The sequence below is a fragment of the Palaemon carinicauda genome, chromosome 30 (assembly GCF_036898095.1).
Source record: "Palaemon carinicauda isolate YSFRI2023 chromosome 30, ASM3689809v2, whole genome shotgun sequence".
NCBI classification, from domain to species: Eukaryota; Metazoa; Arthropoda; class Malacostraca; order Decapoda; family Palaemonidae; genus Palaemon; species Palaemon carinicauda.
This window is the reverse complement of record NC_090754.1, coordinates 42,049,715-42,071,975: the sequence shown is the minus strand read 5'-3', so window position 1 is coordinate 42,071,975 and position 22,261 is coordinate 42,049,715. Positions and strand designations below refer to the sequence as shown.

The window sequence follows — 22,261 nt, the reverse complement described above, 5'->3', positions numbered from 1 at the left end:
GGTAAAAAATGTTGAAGTGATTAATAGGGTAAAAAATGTTGACTTGATTAACAGGTTAAAAAAAATTCGACTTTATTAACGGGTAAAAAATTTGTTCGACTTGATTAACAGTTTAAAAAATGACTTGATTAACAGGTACTACTGGAGGTCAGCCTTACGATTGAGAGTCAGTATTGAAAGTAAATAATGACCTTACCAAGAAGGTAAAAATATTTTGCTCTGACTTGAAAAAAATTATGGAGTAAGTTTTAACACAAAATTTCTTCATCAACTAAATGTTATGCAATATTAGAGGATGACAGAATCTACATTCTTCCCAGCAACTCGTCTAAGCCTGTAGTGGCAACTTTCCAATGGGTTACAAATAATTTTTTACTTTTAGGACAAGATAATTCACTTGCGTACCTTCACTTATTGATGTGAACTTGAATAATTGCCAGTCGATTTTAATAGATATTTAAGGTCATTGCATAAATGTGGCAAATGAAGTTTTGTACAGCATAAATGAAAAGTTACGAAAACTTATGTCGAATGAACATGTTTATCAGCACTGCCACCGGTCATTGGAATGGCTTAGCAAAGAATTTAAACCAGTTTGTCTAAGGAAAACGAAGACCATCGGGAGAGAGTTGAGATTTTTCGTTAGGAGGGAACAAAAATAGAGTTTTCAGGTATTAAGAGATGGTGACCAATTGTAAAGTTAACAGTTGGTAAGAAAGAGATTTTGGGTGTTTCATACTACCGGCAAGATGACATAGGAATAAGATTAATGGTTGGATTACTAAGTAGTAGCTATTTTGTAATCCCACCATTATTCTCTGAATATTCGGCTTCCAAGGCAAACGTATGGATAGTCTTTCAAACATTAGAGAAAAATAATGACAGCGACGCTAAAACTCCCCCCCCCCAAAAAAAAAAAAAAAATTATACGATGCAGGTAATTTTTTATGTGCTATGGATGTAAAGATAGATTTTTTACGGAAACTTTTCTTTACCAATTATCCAATGATGATGAAATAAAATAAGATTTACAACAATATTTTATATGCAAGATAATTCTCTCTCTCTCTCTCTCTCTCTCTCTCTCTCTCCTCTCTCTCTCTCTCTCTCTCTCTCTCTCTCTCTCCAGAGTAATTTGACTAGCATACAACAGCACTTAGACTGAATATAGCTGTGACCTCGTTAATAACCACGAAACTACGAAAATTGCCCATTTATCTTCCCTTCAAGCATTAACTATTGTGAAGCCCCCAATTCGTTTTCGCAGACTTTTTACAGTCACCTTGTGTGTGTGGATTTAATTCATGATCTATAGCTAATCTACATGCAATATAGCTGTTCAGTTAATTTTCGTATCTACATTTAGTTTAAATGTTTGCCCTACGCGTAACTGGCATTCGTTAATCAAGTTTCTTTAACAAGTTGACGAGCGAAGTCCTAAAGATTCACTTTAAAAACCAATGGCGTAACAGCTCATTGAACTGCGACTGTGAAGTCTTAAGTGTACTCTGGTTTTTATCCTGAATTATTTAAAGAGAAGATATCAATAGTTCGGTCATATATCGACTTGAAGAGACAAACTTAGATGTTTGTATCCCTACGAGGCAGGCGATCCATTGTTCGAATGAGAACCCTGAATATTGACAGAGGGTTTAATGGATTTAGGTATACTTTTGATAGGGCCGACGACTGTGCAATTTTACTTTCTCTCTCTCTCTCTCTCTGTGTGTGTAAGTAAAATTGCACAGTCGTCGGCCCTATCAAAAGTATACCTAAATCCATTAAACCCTCTGTCAATATTCAGGGTTCTCATTCGAACAATGGATCGCCTGCCTCGTAGGGATACAAACATCTAAGTTTGTCTCTTCAAGTCGATATATGACCGAACTATTGATATCTTCTCTTTAAATAATTCAGGATAAAAACCAGAGTACACTTAAGACTTCACAGTCGCAGTTCAATGAGCTGTTACGCCATTGGTTTTTAAAGTGAATCTTTAGGACTTCGCTCGTCAACTTGTTAAAGAAACTTGATTAACGAATGCCAGTTACGCGTAGGGCAAACATTTAAACTAAATGTAGATACGAAAATTAACTGAACAGCTATATTGCATGTAGATTAGCTATAGATCATGAATTAAATCCACACACACAAGGTGACTGTAAAAAGTCTGCGAAAACGAATTGGGGGCTTCACAATAGTTAATGCTTGAAGGGAAGATAAATGGGCAATTTTCGTAGTTTCGTGGTTATTAACGAGGTCACAGCTATATTCAGTCTAAGTGCTGTTGTATGCTAGTCAAATTACTCTGGAGAGAGAGAGAGAGAGAGAGAGAGAGAGAGAGAGAGAGAGAGAGAGAGAGAGAGAACACACACGTGGGTGTACTTGAACCTTTACAGCAGAAATTGCTGCAATATCGGTTTATTAAAAGTTAGGAATACGAACAAAGAAATCTATTATACATTTTTATAGCCTTGATAAGAATGTCGTTTGCTATTCAATCTATCGTTCAATATTTGGAATGAAATAGTTCCAAGATCTAATGGTTTGATATAGTTTTGATATATACGTATGCCACTTACGTATTGGTAATTAGATTGTTGGGTGGGTAATGTAATAAAGAAAGGACATTTAATCTTTTATAGTAGATATTTTTAATTCGGAAAGAAATTCTAGAAACCTACTTAGTATTGCAGTTGTCTTATCTTTTTTATAATTCCTAAGATTCCTTTTAGAAGATGCAGTTTTCCATATTTTAAAAGCTTTAATGTCTATAAATTACTGAGGTTCAAAAAGGGAGATCTTTCTCATATTTCCCAGATTTTCCCACTTTAAATGCCATTTGAGTCGGATGTTCTTCTTGCGTTGCTCTCTCTCTCTCTCTCTCTCTCTCTCTCTCTCTCTCTCTCTCTATATATATATATATATATATATATAGTGTGTATGTGTTTTCATGCACGAACGAATGGTAATCCAATAAGCAGATGTTCACTTTGTATATTCAAGTAAGCTCCTTTTTTAAAAGATTAGATTCTTTCACCAGAAAGGTGTTCGTTGTCATCGGGATTAATTAGATTTTTTCAATACCATAACTGTTGCGAAAGGAAGTCTGCCAACATAAAAGAAGACCGCTCGATGGATGTATCTTTTCTCCAACATTCGATTTCAGGTACACTGTGACATCGTCAACGCAGAATGAGTGTTATTCAAACGCGCTCCTCCTCCTCTTCCCCGGCGAGCGTTGACCTTTTTCTTTCGAAAAGGCCATGATAGATATTTATCGACGTCTTGACTTGATATTTTGACTCCTCTCTGGGTGAACACCCTCAGAAGGCCTCTGTAGTTACAGATCGAAGTCTTCCGTAAGATGGCTAGAAATGCCAGGCAAATACGGGTCTTGGGATAGGTCATGGTTGGCATGGTAACCGTTTCTTCTATCAGTGATATCTTTTATGTAATGTTACCTGGTCTGTGTATGCATTTCATAACCGTCTGACTACTTCGGTTATAGGTCTTCTATATATGCATTTGGTATGCGTATCTCTATTTTCGTAACTGTACTCAGATGTCTTTTATTTACTGTATTTGTAATGAGAGATATTTGTTATATCTTTTACGTATGACCGTCAAAAACGTTCTTTGCAAATGTGGCAAACCTTTTTTTGTTTTTTTTTTGTCCGCTATAAACTCATGATCTGACGATGTAGGTCTAGTATGAAAAAATATGATGTTTAGTGTACTCGCTTTAGTCTGTAAAACCTATAGAGGTAGTAAGGCGCTGTTTGATATTTGGTATAATCTCTTGCTTTTTTTTCATTTAACCCTTACTCTTTATATGATCTTTATGACTCATACTTTAAGGGATGTTTTTCTTGTCCTTTACAGCATGGAACCGTACTCAATACAGGACCTCCACAGTCATTTTATCATATTCGTTCGAAAGCATTCAACAGTTAACAACGCATATTGCTTGGTTATTGTTAAATCGACACTATCGAAGCACTCACAGATGAAGAAAGTCTCTAGTTTCCTCTTGAAAGCCTTATCTTTAATCTTTCGAATGTCTAGTGGGAGCCTATAATAGACATATATCTAGGCTCCAATAATTTGAAACCATCTGTAACTATCCTAGTGTCAACACGATTTATTGGCTGCACTATATGTATCAATTCTCTTGGATATTTTGGACGTCCGGTTCTGATAACTTTGTGTGATTGTACAATTTTAAACTCGGTTCTTCGTTTAATATGCAGCCCGTGTAAAATTGATTATAGGAGTGATTCTTTCTAGAGGTGGGACACCTTTTATCAGTCTTGTTCCTCCGTTCATTATATTTTGTAATTTCTCAAGCGGTACTTTGGGTAAATTGTAGTAGATGGAGTTACAGTAGTCAATCCTGGTAATAACAGTTTATCACAAGTTTCTTTGCAGAATCTTCGTCCAGATACTTTATAAAAGCAATGTTTCTAAGGCGATAACCAGCAGTTTTTACATTATTTATTTGGTCATTGAAAGAAAAATTACAGTTAAAGAGATACGCCTAGATCACGAACGTTACTAGTTATCGGACAGAGTCGTTATTTGTGTTTATTTGAATATCCCCCAAGTTTCTTACGCAGTTTTTATTTTCAACCCCCATTAACTCGGTTTTATTTTCATTTTTTTTAGTTGTTTGATTAGCATCTATTCTTTGACACTGGCACGAATTCGATTTAGAGGTTCAGTAGTGTCGTCTATATTATTTATGGAGAACTAAAATAGTGTATCATCTGCAAATAGTTTGAACTTTACTCCATGCCTTTGTAGTATTTTCGAGACCAATAGTATAGATACAGAATAAGATTGAGCCCAGTACACTCCCTTGAGGTACACCTCTGTTCAAACGTTCATATGATGAATAAGAGTTTCCAATGTGCCTGCAGTAATTTCTGTCTACCAAGTAGTCTTTTAGGTATTCGAAAGCCTGATCTTCATTATCGATGGACCGTAGATCATTAAGTAGCACTGCATGCACAACTATATAAAAAACAGCACTAAGATCAAGTAATATTAACATACCACATTTATTTTCAACCATCATATCCGGCATATCACTTACAACAGAACAGATAGCCGGACCGTAGAGTATAATTTTCTGTAAGCAGACTGCTTGTCTGGCAAAGCTTCTATTTCTTCTAAATGACTAGTTAGTTGTTCAAGAATTACGTATTATATCACTTTTGAAATAAAGGGTAGATTCGAAATAGGTCTATACGAGCTATAACTGTTTATGTTCGCAATAAGACCACGGTCTGAAATCTTTGTATAACCAATTTCATATCCTTACCGTAGTTTCCTGCTTTCTGATTGGTTAGAATTATCTTTTCCAACCAACCAGCGATCAGTAAACATTTCCGAGCTAAAAGGGCACCCCTGTGAGTCGGTGCAAATCTACCTCACTAAAAAGAATTAACTATAGTAAGGCTCATAAAATAGCCACCGTAATGTTTTGAGGATTTCTGCACCTGAATTCTTTTCATATTATATAACGTAACGTAAATGTTAAGTTTTACATATCGGAATTTTTGTATAATAGCTTTTCATTTCAAAGTTATCCTTAAACACATCGAAAAATCAACAGTATCTATTATCAATACCATCAATTGATAGTAATTATAATTTAGCGTCACATACACTAAGGTCGTTGACGCCCTAATAAGGAGAACCAACATTCCAAGATCCTTGCAAGGAGAACCAACACTCCAAGATCTTCACAAAGAGAACCAACATTCCAAGATACTCAAGGGGAACCAACATTCTAAGATACTCGCAAGAATAACCAACATTTCAAGGTCCCCATAAGGAGAACCAACATTTCAAGGTCCCCATAAGGAGAACCAACATTTCAAGGTCCCCATAAGGAGAACCAACATTTCAAGGTCCCCATAAGGAGAACCAACATTTCAGGGTCCCCATAAGGAGAACCAACATTTCAGGGTCCCCATAAGGAGAACCAACATTTCAGGGTCCCCATAAGGAGAACCCACATTTCAGGGTCCCCATAAGGAGAACCAACATTCCAAGATCCTCACAAGGAGAACCAGCATTCCAAGATACTCGAGGGGAACCAGCATTCTAAGATACTCCAGGGGAACCAACATTCTTAGATACTCGCAAGGATAACCAACATTTCAAGGTCCCCATAAGGAGAACCAACATTTCAAGGTCCCCATAAGGAGAACCAACATTTCAAGATCCTCACAAGGAGAACGAACATTCCAAGATCCTCACATTAAGAACCAACATTCCTAGATACTCAAGGAGAACCAACATTCCCAGGTACTCAAGGGTAACCAACATTCCCAGGTACTCAAGGGTAACCAACATTCCCAGGTACTCAAGGGTAACCAACATTCCAAGATCCTCAAGGGTAACCAACATTCCAAGAACCTCAAGGAGAACCCACATTCCAACATTCCAAGACCCTCAAGGAGAACCCACATTCCAACATTCCAAGACCCTCAAGGAGAACCCACATTCCAACATTCCAAGACCCTCAAGGAGAACCCACATTCCAACATTCCAAATCCTTCAAGGAGAACTCACATTCCAACATTCCAACATTCCAAGACCCTCAAGGAGAACCAAAATTCCAAGATCCTCTTACCTTTATCATATCCCGGTGGCAGATTACAGGTATTCCCATTTCCTTGGTTGTAGTAATTGTTGGGGTAGACCCTGGAAGCACGGTTGCCGTTTCCCCGGCCGCCGTGCCTCCGGCGCCTTTGGGAGGGCGTCGCGGAGCGGTTCCCGAAGTTCCCGTGGCGCCAACGGAACCACCATCCTCCTCCGGAACAGAGGAGGATGATCAGTAGGATGAGAAGCCTGAAAAAAATGAAGGATGTCAAGACCAATCTGTGTTTGTTTTTTTCCACCTCATATAAGATGGACTAAATTTTGCTCAGTGTAGCCTGTATTAATTAATGATTATTATTACTAGCTAAGCTACAGCCCTAGTTGGAAAAGCAAGATGCTACTAGCCCAAGGGCTCCAACAGTGAAAAATAGCCCAGTGAGGAAAGGAAATAAACTACAAGAGAATAATTGAACAATTAAAATATTTTCAGAACAGTAACATTAAAATCTTTCATATTAAAAAGTATTTTTTCGTGTAACCACTGGGATTTCAGCTGTGTATAAGGTCAATATACAAATGTGTCGGCTAATCTGTGAATGTTTGATGACAAGATGATTAAGATGTCAAGAAAACGTGCTTGGGAAACTTAATTTAGGTAAAGTTATTATAATTGATGTATTAATTTTTTTACATCTATTTACGGATTTCACTATTATTATTTCGTGAATACCTACAAAAATTTGTTATGAATAGGGTGGAATTTTATGTAATCCCTTAAACGTAAATTTTAATTTTGTTATATTTTGATGTGAGAATTCAACAAATACATATGTAACCTGAATACTTCCTTGAAGCATTTAACTTTAATGGATTGAATAAGATAATTAGATAAATTTCTTCAAAGTAATTTTGAATTTACTTACCAGAAGTACCACAGTTGGTAGAATGAAAACGCCGTTGAGACGCAACAACCTAAAGTGCAGCAGTATTCGTGATGTCCACAACTGAAAGATAAAGAGAAAAAAGTTGTTAGATTTTTCGTCTGGTTTATAGATAGATATTTTAATACCTGTCTGCAGATTTGAGCTGAAAGGTTGTCATTTTTTGTTTTATTATTATTATTATCATTATCATCATTATCATTATTATTATCATTATTATCATTATTATTATTATTATTACTCAAGTAAGCTACAACCCTAGTTGGACAAGCAGAATGCTATAAGCCCAAGGGCTCCAACAGGGAAAAATAGCCCAGTAAGGAAAGGAAATGAGGAAATAAATAATCTGTATGAGAAGTATTGAACAATTAAAATAGAATATTATAAGAACAGCTTTGCATTAAAAATTCTTTCATATTCAAACTATAAAAACTTAAAAACAAAAGAGAAATGGATTAAGATAGTGTGTCAGAGTGTACCCCCAAGTAAGAGAACTCTACCCCTAGATAGTGGAAAACCATGGTACAGAGGTTTTGGCACTACTCAAGATGCAATATTTAGTTACCTAAATCTGCTTTTGTACTTCTATTGAATGATAATGGTAATGGTACTTTTGTATTCATTCGACTAATTACCGTTCTGACCATTCAAAATATTAAGGGTAAAGTAGGTAATTTCCTCATTTCACAGAGAAGAGGTTGACAGTTAAACTTAATGATTTTACAATTAAGAGAATTTACGTATCATGTAAAAAGTTAAAATTATTTTCTGTGACTTACGACACGTGCTGGGAGTGTCATGAATTCACAAATTGAGTTTGACAGCTGAAGGTCGTTGCCATGAGCTCAGATATAAACTCGATTTATTTTACTCGAAGTATCATGTTTTTGTGTTGCGTTCTAAATTATCATAGAATTTAAGCTAATGTATTTTACACATTGCTGTAAACCCATAAGACGAGAGAGAGAGAGAGAGAGAGAGAGAGAGAGAGAGAGAGAGAGAGAGAGAGAGAGAGAGTACGAGTACTAATGATACAAAGTCAAAATTTATGCGAACCTGAACCTAAGTTATTCTGAATTAACTGATATTTTTTTTAGATTACGATGCCGAAGCTATTCAAATATCTGTGCTGAATGTTTAGAAACGGCATTTGAGTAAAAGTAATCTCCATTTGTGAGGTACCCCGTGAGAAATGTAAAATCAAGAAAATTCTTGGATTTTCAAGAATGGAACATGGAAAAATTTCTCGAGACTGATTTTGAATTAGATTTAGAGGCTATAGATAAAAATGAAAGTTGTAAATATAATGTTTAAAGATGTGTATTTATGCAGTTCCTAACCGAAGAGATTCTATTTACTGTACATAATTATTAGGCATTTTTAGATAGCTTTAATTTGGATTAGTGGCCATAAAGTTGGACAAATTTTGCTATTTTTCTAGAATGTTTACAGTGACCAATGTATCAAATACATTGGCTTTCTTAACTATCCTGAGGAATTCTATTAGTTGTGCCATTCTTTCATGTTTTGAATATTCTGTTCTTATCTGGTCATCAGCCTCTGACTGTCATCTTAATTTGTTTGAAAGAACTTGAGGACTATTAAATCTCTTATCTGTGGCACCGTCGTTCAGCAAGGTCAGTGTGCATTTTGCTGATGATTTCTCATAACTGACCATCCATTGCATTCAGATCTTCCTAAGCAGTACCAACCATTACGTTTCAATAGATTTCGAGTTAATACGAACAGTCTTTCGTTCTCCATTGTAAGGCTCAATACTACAGTATAATCTAGAAGTTTTATTCCAGCAATGACCGGATTGTGGAATGGTCTTCCTGATCTAGTATTATAATCGGTTGAACTTCCGATGTTCAAAATTGTTGCAAATGCTTTTCTATTGAACAGGTTGACTAAAGTCTCTATAGATTTGTATGTAACTTGTTACAAATCTGATTTTTTTTATGTTTTTTGGTTTTTCTTTATTAGTTATTTGTCTCTAATTATCTCAATGTGCCGTTTTACCTGTTGGAGCCATTAGGCTTGTAGCATTCTGCTTTTTCAAGTAGGGTTGTAGATGGGGTAACAAAAATAACAACAACAACAACAATACTACTACTACTATTTTTAGATTCTGCTTTGAGTTACATGTCAGATTAAACATTGTCACAAAGTAGATGATTCAAGTAACCATACGTTTTTTCAATAAGTAATTTACACAAATTTCAATGTCGGTGCGAATGTTCGTAATTTAAAATTACCTATATTGAACAATCACTCATTCATACCGACATAAGAGTAGCCAAGAGAAAGATCTAAAATTCCTGAAAGAAAAAAAAAATATTCCTCGGATTAATAGAATTATTCATAATCATATACTGTACTAACTTTACAACGAAGGTTGATGATGCATTAACATGATTTGAAATAAAAGAACCTTTTCAAGGCATCATTAACTTTTCTTGTGAAGTCAGTACAATTGTGATATAAATAATTCAATTAATCCCAAGCTCTCTCTCTCTCTCTCTCTCTCTCTCTCTCTCTCTCTCTCTCTCTCTCTCTCTCTCTCTCTCTCTCTCTGACAAAAGAAAAAATTTTTCTTGGCTATTATACATATGTGAATGTATTAATGATTGTTCAATATATGTAATCGTATGAATTAATAATTGCTCTATGTATGTAACCGTATATTACCAAGAAACATTGACCCACTCAGAAATTAATGTAGATTACTTACCAACGGTTATAATATAAGTGGATGAACAACATAGAGTAATGAGAACTTTGGGTGTGGAAGAAATACCTCCCTAAATCTCGATGAAGTCATTTGCAGCAGGGAGAGGGATTGGGTTTAAGGCGATAGACAAGCTGTCTCTTCTGCTTCTACTGCTGATGCGTGCGCATCACGAGGAACTGGCTATTCTTTGATGAATCTAGCCAATGAATCCTCTGAGGCCCTATGCGTCAGTAGGCGTGGGAGGTGATGAAGATGATGACTAATTCAATAAAATAAGGTTATCTGAATAGGCCCTAAACGTCAGTAGGCGTGGGAGGTGATGAAGATGATGACTAATTCAATAAAATAAGGTTATCTGAATAGGCCCTAAACGTCAGTAGGCGTGGAAGGTGATGAAGATGATGACTAATTCAATAAAATAAGGTTATCTGAATAGGCCCTAAACGTCAGTAGGCGTGGGAGGTGATGAAGATGATGACTAATTGAATAAAGCAAGGTTATCTGAATCATCTTTGAGACAATGTTTAAACTTATTTGTAACTATATGCAAGAGCCTATGCCATTCGTTATTAACATTCTAAGTTCCCCTTAAGCTGATAGTACCTAGCAAAGAATCCACCTCGATCTATTACCAAAGGCACTCTCTAACTCAATATCCCTTGAAATTTAGAATACGCACCATGACGTCACGTGAGTACCTGTGACGTCACGTGAATTGAGGATAAGTTGAGTCGCTGAATTGATTAACGAAAGGTCGGAATGTCGAGAGTATTTTTCCCATTGATTGTGAGCTTTCAATGCTAAAGCGTTGCACTGTTAGTTCCTGGAAAAGTAGTGTTTTGACAGTTTCGTATTTAAGGAAAAATTTCGTGCCCTGTGAATTTTTAAGAGCTTTTTATTTTTGTTGTACTTTGGAATTTCGAAGAGCTTTATAACAATTTTGAAATTTAGAAAGATTTTCGTAATGAATTTAGAGGCTTAGATATGTGATTAGGACCTTTTTTATTATTATTATATGTCAGCTGAGATTTGTGAGATTCGATTTATATTAGGAAGTATATTGAAAAAAAAAATACCTTAAAATGTTAAATTTTTCTTTAGTGTATTGTAGATTGTGGTAAATCTTATTTTTAAGGTGTTTACGTCATATAGTGACTTTGATATTTAACATTCGTCCCATGTTACTGGAAAGTTAACATAACCTATGAGTTCTATTTTTTTTTTTTTTTTTTTTTACTGATAACGACTATGTAGTGCCACTTCGTGCTCGACATTACTGTATTTAAGCATGTTTTGCAAGTGCTCTTTGGGTTTGTAGAGTTTTGTGTAAGTGAAAATGGATTCAAGTCATATTTTCCACAATCATGAAGTTGAGTCTTATGTCGAATGGTCATTGACGAAAGGAATACATTTAATATATTTTGCAGTCAGAAATTTTAAATTAAGATTTTCTGATAAATCTACAATAGTTTAGGTTAGATATGAAATCCTCTTAAAAGGGCCTTATTCTCCAAAAGGAAAATCAATGCGGCTTCCTGTAATTTTCTTAAAGCTGTTAGCAATGCACTTGACATTGCTGCAAGTTTTCAGCGACTGCTCTTTAAGATCGAGTTTCTTTGCTTTGCAAGACTCACAGAGACTTGTTAATGTACAATTGATATTGGTTATATTACATAAAAAACTGTTAAGTAATGTCAAGACTGTCTGGTATTGATTGCAATGTTGAAAGTTTGTAAAAAGGTTACCAGGTATTGAGAAAGTATAAAAAAGAATTACTGCATTGGATGGTGTAAGAAAATGGCCAATGGTTGTTAGACTAAATATCGCCAAAAATTAAGCATATGTTGTTGGGGGGAATATTTCTGTTAATTTGTGTTAATAGTTCTCTTCGGAAAGATGGAAACAACCGTAAACATTTATTCTTCAGGTAGCGAGTTACTGAACTCCACTTACCCAAGGTAGTAAATGGTACTCCATTTTGTATCGATAGAATAAATTTCTTTTTCGTAATATACGAAATTTGCTATCAGGTGATAATTATGTAATTAGGTTTGGAAATTACTATTAGGAACCAAATACCTATAAATTTCAATGAATAAGTAGGTCTTTATGTTATAGTCCAAACCTTGAATCGTACACTTAGCAAGTGTGTATTTCGAATGTAAGTAATATGCAGTGAAAGACTCGCAAGTTAGGCTAAAATGCTAAGTTAGGCAAATGGCAAGTTAGACTAATTTGGCAAGTTAGACTAATTTGGCAAGTTAAATTAAAAGGGCAAGTTAGACTCAAATGGCAAGTTAAACTAACATGGCAAGTTAAAGTAAAATTATTAGTTCTGTGGAAATTACTGTCAAAAAGGTTAGCTCGCAAAAGAACTTGCCTACTCATATTTGTAATTACTGTCATCAAATCACTTATTATTATAATGTCATGTAATAGATGAAAACACGTGCATAGTCACCCATAGTGGTGTCAGTAAATGACGAATGTAAGAAAAAATATATATACTTAAATTTACAAATGTTAGTAAGCTCAATAATATACACACGCGATATGAATTTGTACTCATGCGCCCCTGCTTCATGTATAGTTCAGATATAAGCAAACTAAGCTTTTAAGTTCAAATGACGATCGTTGCTAAGCACTGAGAAAAATATGTATTTGGGGTTCCTGTGGTATCCACTCGTCGTAGAGTATTGGTTTGACCGCCATGCTCACCACCATTTATTTTTATCATCAATAGTGTTATTGATGTTACCTGGTACAAAAAAAAAAAAAAAAAAAAAAAAAAGGCATTGGTTCGTATAATTGAAATAATCACCATTACTAAAATGTACTGTTTATGATACAGTAATGCTCTTAATTTTCTCGTTTATAATAGAGTAACGCTATTATAATTGTAGTTTTTAATTTTGTTTTAATATGAAAGTAATGCCAATGATGGTGTTAAACTTTAGGACATATTGCATTAAAGTTTAGCATTATCATTGACATTACTTTCATGTTAAAACTAAAAATATAAAAACTACAATTATTATCTTATGTGCACCATTGATTTTCTCGATGAACCTTGAATATCAATGAATGATTTTAAAGTAACTTTTTATTTTGTGGCTCTATAAAAGGTTTTATTTAACCTGGTTCACATAATGTGTAATCTTGTATGTATTTTCGTCATAATTACATTTCAAAATGTTGCTAGTCTTTGATTGCTCTAACGTTGTTACACATTAATTTCATATATTTTAAATAAAGTTATCTTGCTTTTGTGTATTCTTTGTTCTTATTTTGTGGCACTATAAGAGGGGTTTCATTTAGCTTGGCTCACATATTTTGTAGTCTTGTATGTATTTTAGTCATATTTACATTTCATAATGTTTGTATTTGACCTCTCTAACGTTGTTACATATATTAATTTGATTTACTTTAAATAGTTATCCTGCTCATGTGTATTCTTTGATATGGTCCGTGAATGAAGGTCTGTGTTTCAGAGTCGTTTCATTAATTGACATCCATGACTAAGAACCGGCTCTGGTCAGTTCAATGGAGATTCTACAAGGTCGGCAAGGAAGGTTGAAGGACAGATCAATGGTGTTCTCTTGTGTCAATGGGAACAAGAGAACCAATGTAAACGTTCTCGTGTAGTTAAGCGTGTAATTGATGTTACTATATGATTTGGCCTTCACTCGCAGTCAAGAATGGGTTCTAAGTAATGTGTATATTTTACCTTTTCCAGTGATTTAGATAGAACTTTGAGCGTATTTCTGACGGAGACATTCTAAAGATCGTTATTATTTTACTTTCTTTAGGCAAGAATGTTTTATTAATCACAAGCATATTTTACTATTTCGGGTTGAAATATGATGGGCACATCGTAGTCAAGAATTGCTTGTAGCTTAAATAATTCTGTTTTGAATATGGCTAGAATTGTCTTTCATTTTCAAATTTGACTAAATGAAGCGTGAGAAAACAGCTGGTGTGTTGGGGGTGATCCTGTGATTTGATATCACGTGATGAGAGAGAGAGAGAGAGAGAGAGAGAGAGAGAGAGAGAGAGAGAGAGAGAGAGAGAGAGAGAGAGAGAGAGAGAGTAGGTTGCGTGTGAGACTTTTATCTTGCGCGCACAAATGGCTAGCATCAGGAAGACTGTGTTGTAATATAGCGTGAGTGTCTGAGGCTAACCCAACACGCTATGGAATCTTTGGGAACCGAGCAATGGAAAGATAGCCCTGTGTGTTTTTATTCCATTCAATTCCCTTATTGTGGGCTACAGCACCGCATACAGACTCGACGGCCCATTTTAAGTTTTCCTCGGGTGGCAATGAAGTATCAACTATAAGCTGCTTTCGTATGCACTCTATGTGGCATTTAACTTTGTTATTGTTATTTTTAGCATACATCTGTGTGATGTCCATTATCGGTGTACTGGTAAATAATGTAGCAAATTGCGCAATCAATAAACTCTCGTCCTTCGCTGACATAGAATAAACATCAACCACTGGACACAACCTTTGTTTATTCCATGCAAAGAAACATTTAACTTTCAAGCTCATTGCCACAAGCCTTTAATATTGCCTTCGGGGAATATAATTATTATTATTATTAATACTTTGTTAATTTTCACATCAGGTTAGATGCAAGATATATGGTATGTCATTTTAACCAGTTTAAGCATTTATTCATGGAAAGGTACCCATACAGTATTATTTTTTCGTGTATAATGTATGTATGTAAGTCTGCATATATATGTAATATAGGTGTGTGTATATATATACATATATATATATATATATATATATATATATATATATATATATATGTATATATATATATATATATGTATATATATATATGTATATATCTATATGTATATATCTATATGTATATATCTATATGTATATATCTATATGTATATATCTATATATATATGTATATATATATGTATATATATATATATATATATATATATACATACATACATACATACACATAATATATATATATACATACATACATACACATAATATATATATATATATACATACATACATACACACACATATACATATATATACATACATATACATATACATATACATGTCCGTTCGTGCAAGAAGAATGAGATTTATCTCTAGACAATGATATTAAGGAACGAGCTTTAAGCATAACATTGAATATATTATAATTTCTAAAAGGCGAAAAATCCAATAATTGAATATTTTATTAAATGTTGACATTATGAGATAGAAAGTTTGGAGTTTGGTTTGAGGTTCTTATCGATTTGAGTTTTAGATGCATTAGAAACTTTTAATGATTAAATCTTGTGATTGAAGACTTTTTTTTTTTTTTTTTTTTTTTTTTTTTTTCTTTTAATCCATAAGACGGGTAAATCATTGTACGTTTTTGTGACTGAAAAGCTAATTATTCACGGAGGGGATTGGAAGATGCGGTACTGCAAGCATTGATTGAAAGAAAACTTATCTATTCTCATCGTTTCAAGAAATGCTGAAATTTAAAGATTCTGTGGAATGGGGTGAATCGATGTCATATAAAGTAAACATTCCTCATCCTGAAGTCAAGGCCTGTAATCATCCATGCTTCAGTAGAATATTCCTCGTGCTGAAGTCAGTTTGTAATCTTCGTGATTTTTGGTTTCAGTGGAATAGTCCTCATCCTGAGATCACCTTCTTTAATCTGCATGGTTTCAGTGGAATAGTCCTTATCCTGCAGGTCACTGTCTGTAATCTTCCTGGTTTCAGTGGAATATGCCTCATCCTGTGGTCACCATCTATAGTCTTCATATTTTCATTGGAATATTCCTCACCCTGGAGGTCATCATCTGTAATCTTCCTGTTTTTCAGTGGAATATTCCTCACCCTGGAGGTCACCGTCTGTAATCTTCCTAGTTTCAGTGGCATAGTCCTCATCCTGAAATCACTATAATCTTTCTAGTTTCAATTTAATATTCGCCATCCTGAAGTTACGAATTTCAGGGTAATATCTGTAAAATCATCGAACCAAAGAAGGAACAATCGGTTTACATTTACAGTACAATATCTAGTTTCATGTTTGGCATTAATTTTTTTTTTTATTAGACTTTTTGAAGGTTATGGACGTTCTCTTAACAAGTCTTCAATTTTATTTATCAGCAGCGGCGTGTTGATATCTATTTATCCATTTCAATCAAATTCATACCCTGTGCCTTGTATTGCCATGGCAGACCTTAAATGTTTTTTTTATATGTATTTTTAATGTTAGTATCCTCCTAAGTATTGAATTGGAATATAAAATTTAGCCCTTAAGCCAAAAAACCGGGAAATCAAAGGCCATCAAGCGTTATATAATGCAAATTAATCAATCATGCCCGTACACTTACACCATTTGGTATCATTTTAACATATAAAACCAGTCACACAACTTTCATACAATAACATCTAAATGTGAAATAACAAGAGATTAAAAGGATGATGTAAATAGGTGAATAGAATTAAAGCTCATGATGTAACCCAATACTGTATAAACGTTTAAATTCAGGAATTACAATTTTCACCCTGTATATCTCTTAAAGGTTTGTCCTGGAGTAACTGTGTCCTCCTCCTTTGGAGATTAAAAACAGGATAATAGACTAAAATATGTTTATTATCCATTGTCATTTGACAGTTGTTACAAAGAGGGGCCTGTCTCCCTTCCTTACTCTTCATTAGATAATTGTGGGTTGCATGTGTGTGGTCAATACACAATCTAGTTAATATTGCCATCACTCCTACTTGTAGAATTACAAGATGACCATTTATCCACTGAAGGGTGGATTTGTTTCAATTTTTTATTGGTGGTCGGTTCAGACCATCGAGCCTGCCACTTATTCCTAGAGTGAAAATGTATTTTACTTTAAAGGTCTTTGTAAGGAATACGTATGGGTGAGGGGTTTAGTAGCACTGAAGCTTCCTTAACTGCCTTATCTACTCGTTCATTCCCATCCACCCCAACGTGGGCAAGGACCCAAGAAGTCTTGTTTTTATAACAGTATTGATTGCAGTGGTGTGTCTAGTGAGACCATCACCACACGATTTGACGCGAGGGTTTCCATTTTGGTTGATAATTATATTACATTATCAATCTACAGGTATTACGCGTATTTGTTTCCAGTCCTATAATCCTAGTTAGAGAGTTATTGGGTCCTTTAACTGGCCAGAGAGTACTACATTGGGTCCTTCTCTCTGGTTACAATTAATTTTCACTTTGCCTATACATAGACCGAACTGGCCTATTCTTTATGTATTCCCCTCTGTCCTTATACACCTGACAACACTGAAATTACCAAACAATTCTTATTCACCCAAGGGTTTAACTGCTGCACTATAATTGTTGAGTAGCTACTTTCCACTTGGTAAGGTAACGGTTGAAGAGACTCTAGCTATGATAAGCAGCTTTTCTCTAGTCTTGGGTAGTGCCGTAGACTTCTTGGGCTAGAGTTCTCTGGCTTGAGGTTACACTCGGACACACCATTCTATCTTATTTCTCTTCCTCTTATTTTGTTGGAAGTTTTTATAGTTTATCTTTGGTCTATTTGTTTTGTTGTAGTTACTGTTCTTAAAGTATAAAATTCTAATTGGTAATTACTTCTCTTATTTCCTGCTCTCCTTTCCTCACTAGGCTATTTCCCTGTTGGATCCCCTGTGCTTATAGCATCCTGTTTTTCCAACTAGGGTTGTAACTTAGTAATTAATAGTAACAATAATAACAATACTGTCAACACCTCCGCGTAGCAGATACCCTTTATTGTGGAAGATCTGGGATTTTTCCTTGGACAGCTCTGTGGAATCTTTGTCTGAGAGACTTTGGGTGTTTACTTGGAAGCATTATGCTCCCATGCAGTACTATTTTTTTTTTTATATAATTTGTAAATCTATAAGACTTTTATTTCCAGTTGAATGTTATCCCATATGGGCGCTCGAACTAAAAAATCTTTCACATTGATGTTAAAAAGGATTTCATTGATAGACTAGTAAAACCCCTCAAGATTCGCGAGGAAATACGAAGGATGAATGTTCTAGAACATGTAATTCTTTCATTTACCTTGCACCTTTAAAAAAAACTTTAATGAAAGGACCACCGTCGATAACTGCTTTGCTCCGCTAAACACGACGCAACGGTAAATCCCACACAGAAATGGCAGGATTTCGGTTGTTATCGTACAAAGCTCTAAAAATTCCTATGCTCCTCGGAATGAATTATTCATTAAAGACATGGCACTTCCGTTCATACTGTCACGCATAGCCCCCGTCCCTCTCTTACATATACGCCAATAACGTAATTAGCCCCAGTGGGGACTCTCGCAATGTGAAACATATATCAGTGCTTTCAGGCAAGTGACCGGTAATATTTACCATTTACTGCATATTCATTAGCAATTTAGTTCTGCCATGTGTATTATTACTCTAAAGGTCTTTCGAGTAAGACTTTTCGTCTATTTTATTTCCGTATTGTTATTTTGCAAGCTAGGATTGTTTGTTTTTGTAGAGTAGTTGAAAATTAATGCCCTTATAAATTTATTCATGTAAAGAAAGTAATATTTTAAGATTTATGTGCACAAAAGTTGAAAATACCCTTCTAGCAGGATGTATAAGTGTATATAGAAAATATTTTCTTTTTCCAAACTGGGAACCATATCAAAATTGACTTGTGGATCTATTAATTGAGAATTCCTGAGAAGTCTCGCTTCCAGAAGGCACTAGAAGCCTGTCCATAAAGTTCGGATTGTTTTCTTTTGTATATTTGAGGATGCACATTTTATTGGTATTCATTGAAGCCATTATTATTCATTTACTTGTTTACTCTTAAACCATTTGAAAATAAACTGAGAGAATACACCACGTGTAGAATATATATTTTTCAATGTAAATCAACTTGTGATATTTCCTTAGTTGTCCTTTAATCTTTCGTTAACTAAATTTTATATGCAATGCATTGGCATATCCTATCTGCGCCTAACAGGTAGTGGCGATGTGCAATAATATTTTCAAATATGCATATACATTGTGGAAGGAAATGTAAATTTCATAGTTATTTTCCTTTCTTACTTTCAGATATAGATACTAAATCATCGGAAGCTTGATCTGTGATCGACTGTCCCAACACAGGTAAATCCTTCATTACTTTAAACGTTTTTGTAACCTAAGCTATACTTGTAGGTTCTAATGATCTAAGCTATACTGGTAGGTTCTAATGATCTAAGCTATACTGGTAGGTTTTAATGATCTAAGCTATACTGGTAGGTTCAAATATAAAACTATTTTTTTTTTTTTTTTGTAAGACACTTCAGACACACATTCGTAGTAAACATTCAGAATGTTATAGAAATGCCTAATATTATACCATAAATTTAAGAGAGATTAGGTCTCCAGTAATAATTTGAAACAAAAAAATAAACTTCTTTCCCATCATGCAGAATTGCCTGTTAAAAGCTATCGGCGATTTCGTGTATTTTGGAAGTATGCGCTAAAGATCTTCCCTTATGGTATAATTTACAACATAAACGACTAATAATAGGGAGCTGAAGTCATGACGTCAGTTACAACTGGTTTACACACATTATTCAGAAAGATCCTCGTGCTGGACGGTTGCTTTCAGCTTAATGCGGTTGATCTACTACTATTCTGATGACAAAAAAAGAAAAAAAAAATCATAAAGCCTGTTGAAAACTACTACAATGCAGATCACATGCTGTCCTTTTCCTATTCAACTGGGATAATGACAGGAAAAAGTGAAGTTAAAGGGTAGCTGTGCTAGAGCACTGGCTAGTTCCTATATACTGTAGGTTTGTGAACACCTGAAGCAGTTGTTGTGAACCAGATCGTGGTAATTTGACGTCAATACTTTTGTATTCAATCATGGTATACTACGAAGGCGTAATAACGGTTAACATTTAGAAATCTGTTAAGTTCTTTTATCCTCGCTAGTTCATCCTGGTTAAATTTTGAACACCCATCTATTGGCCGACTTTCCATTGTCAAAATTGGCCCCTTTTATTCTTTAATGGGGGTGTGATCTATTCTAAAGTAATAGTACGACGTCATAATCTTGTTAATAGATTTAAATTGAATGTCTAATTGTCACCTGAGAGAGAGAGAGAGAGAGAGAGAGAGAGAGAGAGAGAGAGAGAGTATCCTTGGTCTAAAAGTGACTATAAAGCTTTTCTTTTCATACAAGGGGACTACAGAAGTTCTCATTTATATAGTTTTCAACAGTACAAATAAAATATGTTGTTGTTCCTAACTTAAAACTAAAAGGGTTTTGGATCTAATTGTATTAAATATATGGATTTGGGGTATATAGCCCGGCACAGGGGCCTGTGAGGCCATTCAGAAGCGAAGCTCATTTATGGTAAAAGTTAAAGAAGTAGACAGCAAGAGAAACTTCCCTCCCTTGAAGACAAATCTTTTAACTCTAAACTTACTTTATGATTTCATGTTCTTTAATGAAATATTTAAGGGGAGATCGACTTGGTTATTATATTTAAAGGTGTTAAAGTGTCTGGTTCCAGTTTCATCAGAATAGATGCTCACCAGAACGTCAGCCGGACAAGCCCAAATCCCCACTGTGGTACCCAACCACAGCAGTGGCCTCCCCAGTAAACAGCGTAAATGCTCGTTCCCGAGCGGGGATCGATCTGCTGCCATGCAAATGCTAGGCGAACACGTTATCACTGCACTAGCCAAATTGATTTTGATTCAGAGAACGTTATCTTATCTGCAGTAAGTTTTTGAGATAAGCACCGGAATGGAAGTTTAAAAACTTGTATTTTGCATATTTGTAGACAGAAAAGTCTGCCTTTTATATGCTGCATTTATACTGTCATTTCAGCCAGTCCACTTACAAGCCTTGAACATTTTATGGAGTATGAATGTCCGCTAAGAATATATTTGCTTTAATAATACACTCACCATACGCACACCGTTTGGAAGATTGTCCTTTTGCGATAACCAGTAGCGTGCAGTAACTGTAGTCAGAAATGGATTCAGTTGAAATATGTAAGAAGCTCTCTCTCTCTCTCTCTCTCTCTCTCTCTCTCTCTCTGTCGCTGGCAGGCGGGCTAATAGCTTATTTATAGAATCAATCTCGTATTGGTCATTTCCAAGATACCACCTGGCTACGTTCCTTCTAAACCTGTTCTCTTTTTCTTCGTTAGTACTGTCATTCATTCTTACACTGTATCTCTCTCTCTCTCTCTCTCTCTCTCTCTCTCTCTCTCTCTCTCAAGATAAGCTATCAATGAAATAACTGAATATAAGGCAAGGTTCTATGTATGGAAGAAAGATTATTCATCCATCCCTGCTTGTGTGCAGACGTACCAAAAGTTTGAAATATGCTCCATAGTAAGATATGATTTCCAAAACGGGAATACTTTAACACTTTTTTTTTTTTCTATGGATTACGTTTATTGTAAGGGTAAACTTTATGGAAAAGACTTCTTAGCATTATATTTCAGTACTAGTGTACGCGACACGTCAAAAATGACTGTTAAATATTAGTATAGATATGCAAACACATGCACAAGTATCCCCTCTCATCCGGGTATGATTACTCCCTCTCCCTTTTACCCTGGGGCTTTATTGTTATGTTTGGTCAAATTTAAGAGACTCATTTCAAAGTTTAATTTACAATTAAGATAATTGTGGCTTCCGCCCACCTTTCGTTACTCAAGAATGTAGGGCAGTGTAATATGTAATTCTTGCTTAAACTTTATTTATACCCAGTATTAGCCCAACCTCCTTTACACTTCCATTTCCTCTTGCTTTCTAATTGACTTGGACTAGAAAAAGTCTTTAAAATTTCAATGGCTTTTAAGCTTAATAAAGAAGGTAAACACAATATTTGGGTACAAGAGAAAGCTCTCCTGATAGTTAATTATTACGTACAGGCCACATAGTGACCTACAAGTCATATTAACCTACATCCTGAAAGTTGCATTA

General features: G+C 34.9%; 1 protein-coding gene and 1 long non-coding RNA gene across 2 annotated transcripts in view; one reads left to right on the top strand and one right to left on the bottom strand.

Annotated features, from left to right (window-relative positions):
* The window catches only part of LOC137623056 (uncharacterized), a 90,776-nt gene that overhangs the window by 24,740 nt on the left and 43,775 nt on the right, over positions 1–22,261 (top strand). The window contains exon 2 of the long non-coding RNA XR_011040542.1: positions 19,376–19,429. This is a non-coding gene — a long non-coding RNA (uncharacterized lncRNA). The remainder of the gene's footprint in view (positions 1–19,375; positions 19,430–22,261) is intronic.
* Positions 1–22,261, bottom strand: part of LOC137623053 (rho GTPase-activating protein gacF-like) — a 54,484-nt gene that overhangs the window by 20,745 nt on the left and 11,478 nt on the right. Inside the window, exons 3-4 of the mRNA XM_068353691.1 lie at positions 7,539–7,619; positions 6,647–6,864 (exon numbers count right to left, since the gene is read on the bottom strand). Coding sequence (XP_068209792.1) covers positions 6,647–6,864; positions 7,539–7,619 — 299 coding nt within the window. The remainder of the gene's footprint in view (positions 1–6,646; positions 6,865–7,538; positions 7,620–22,261) is intronic.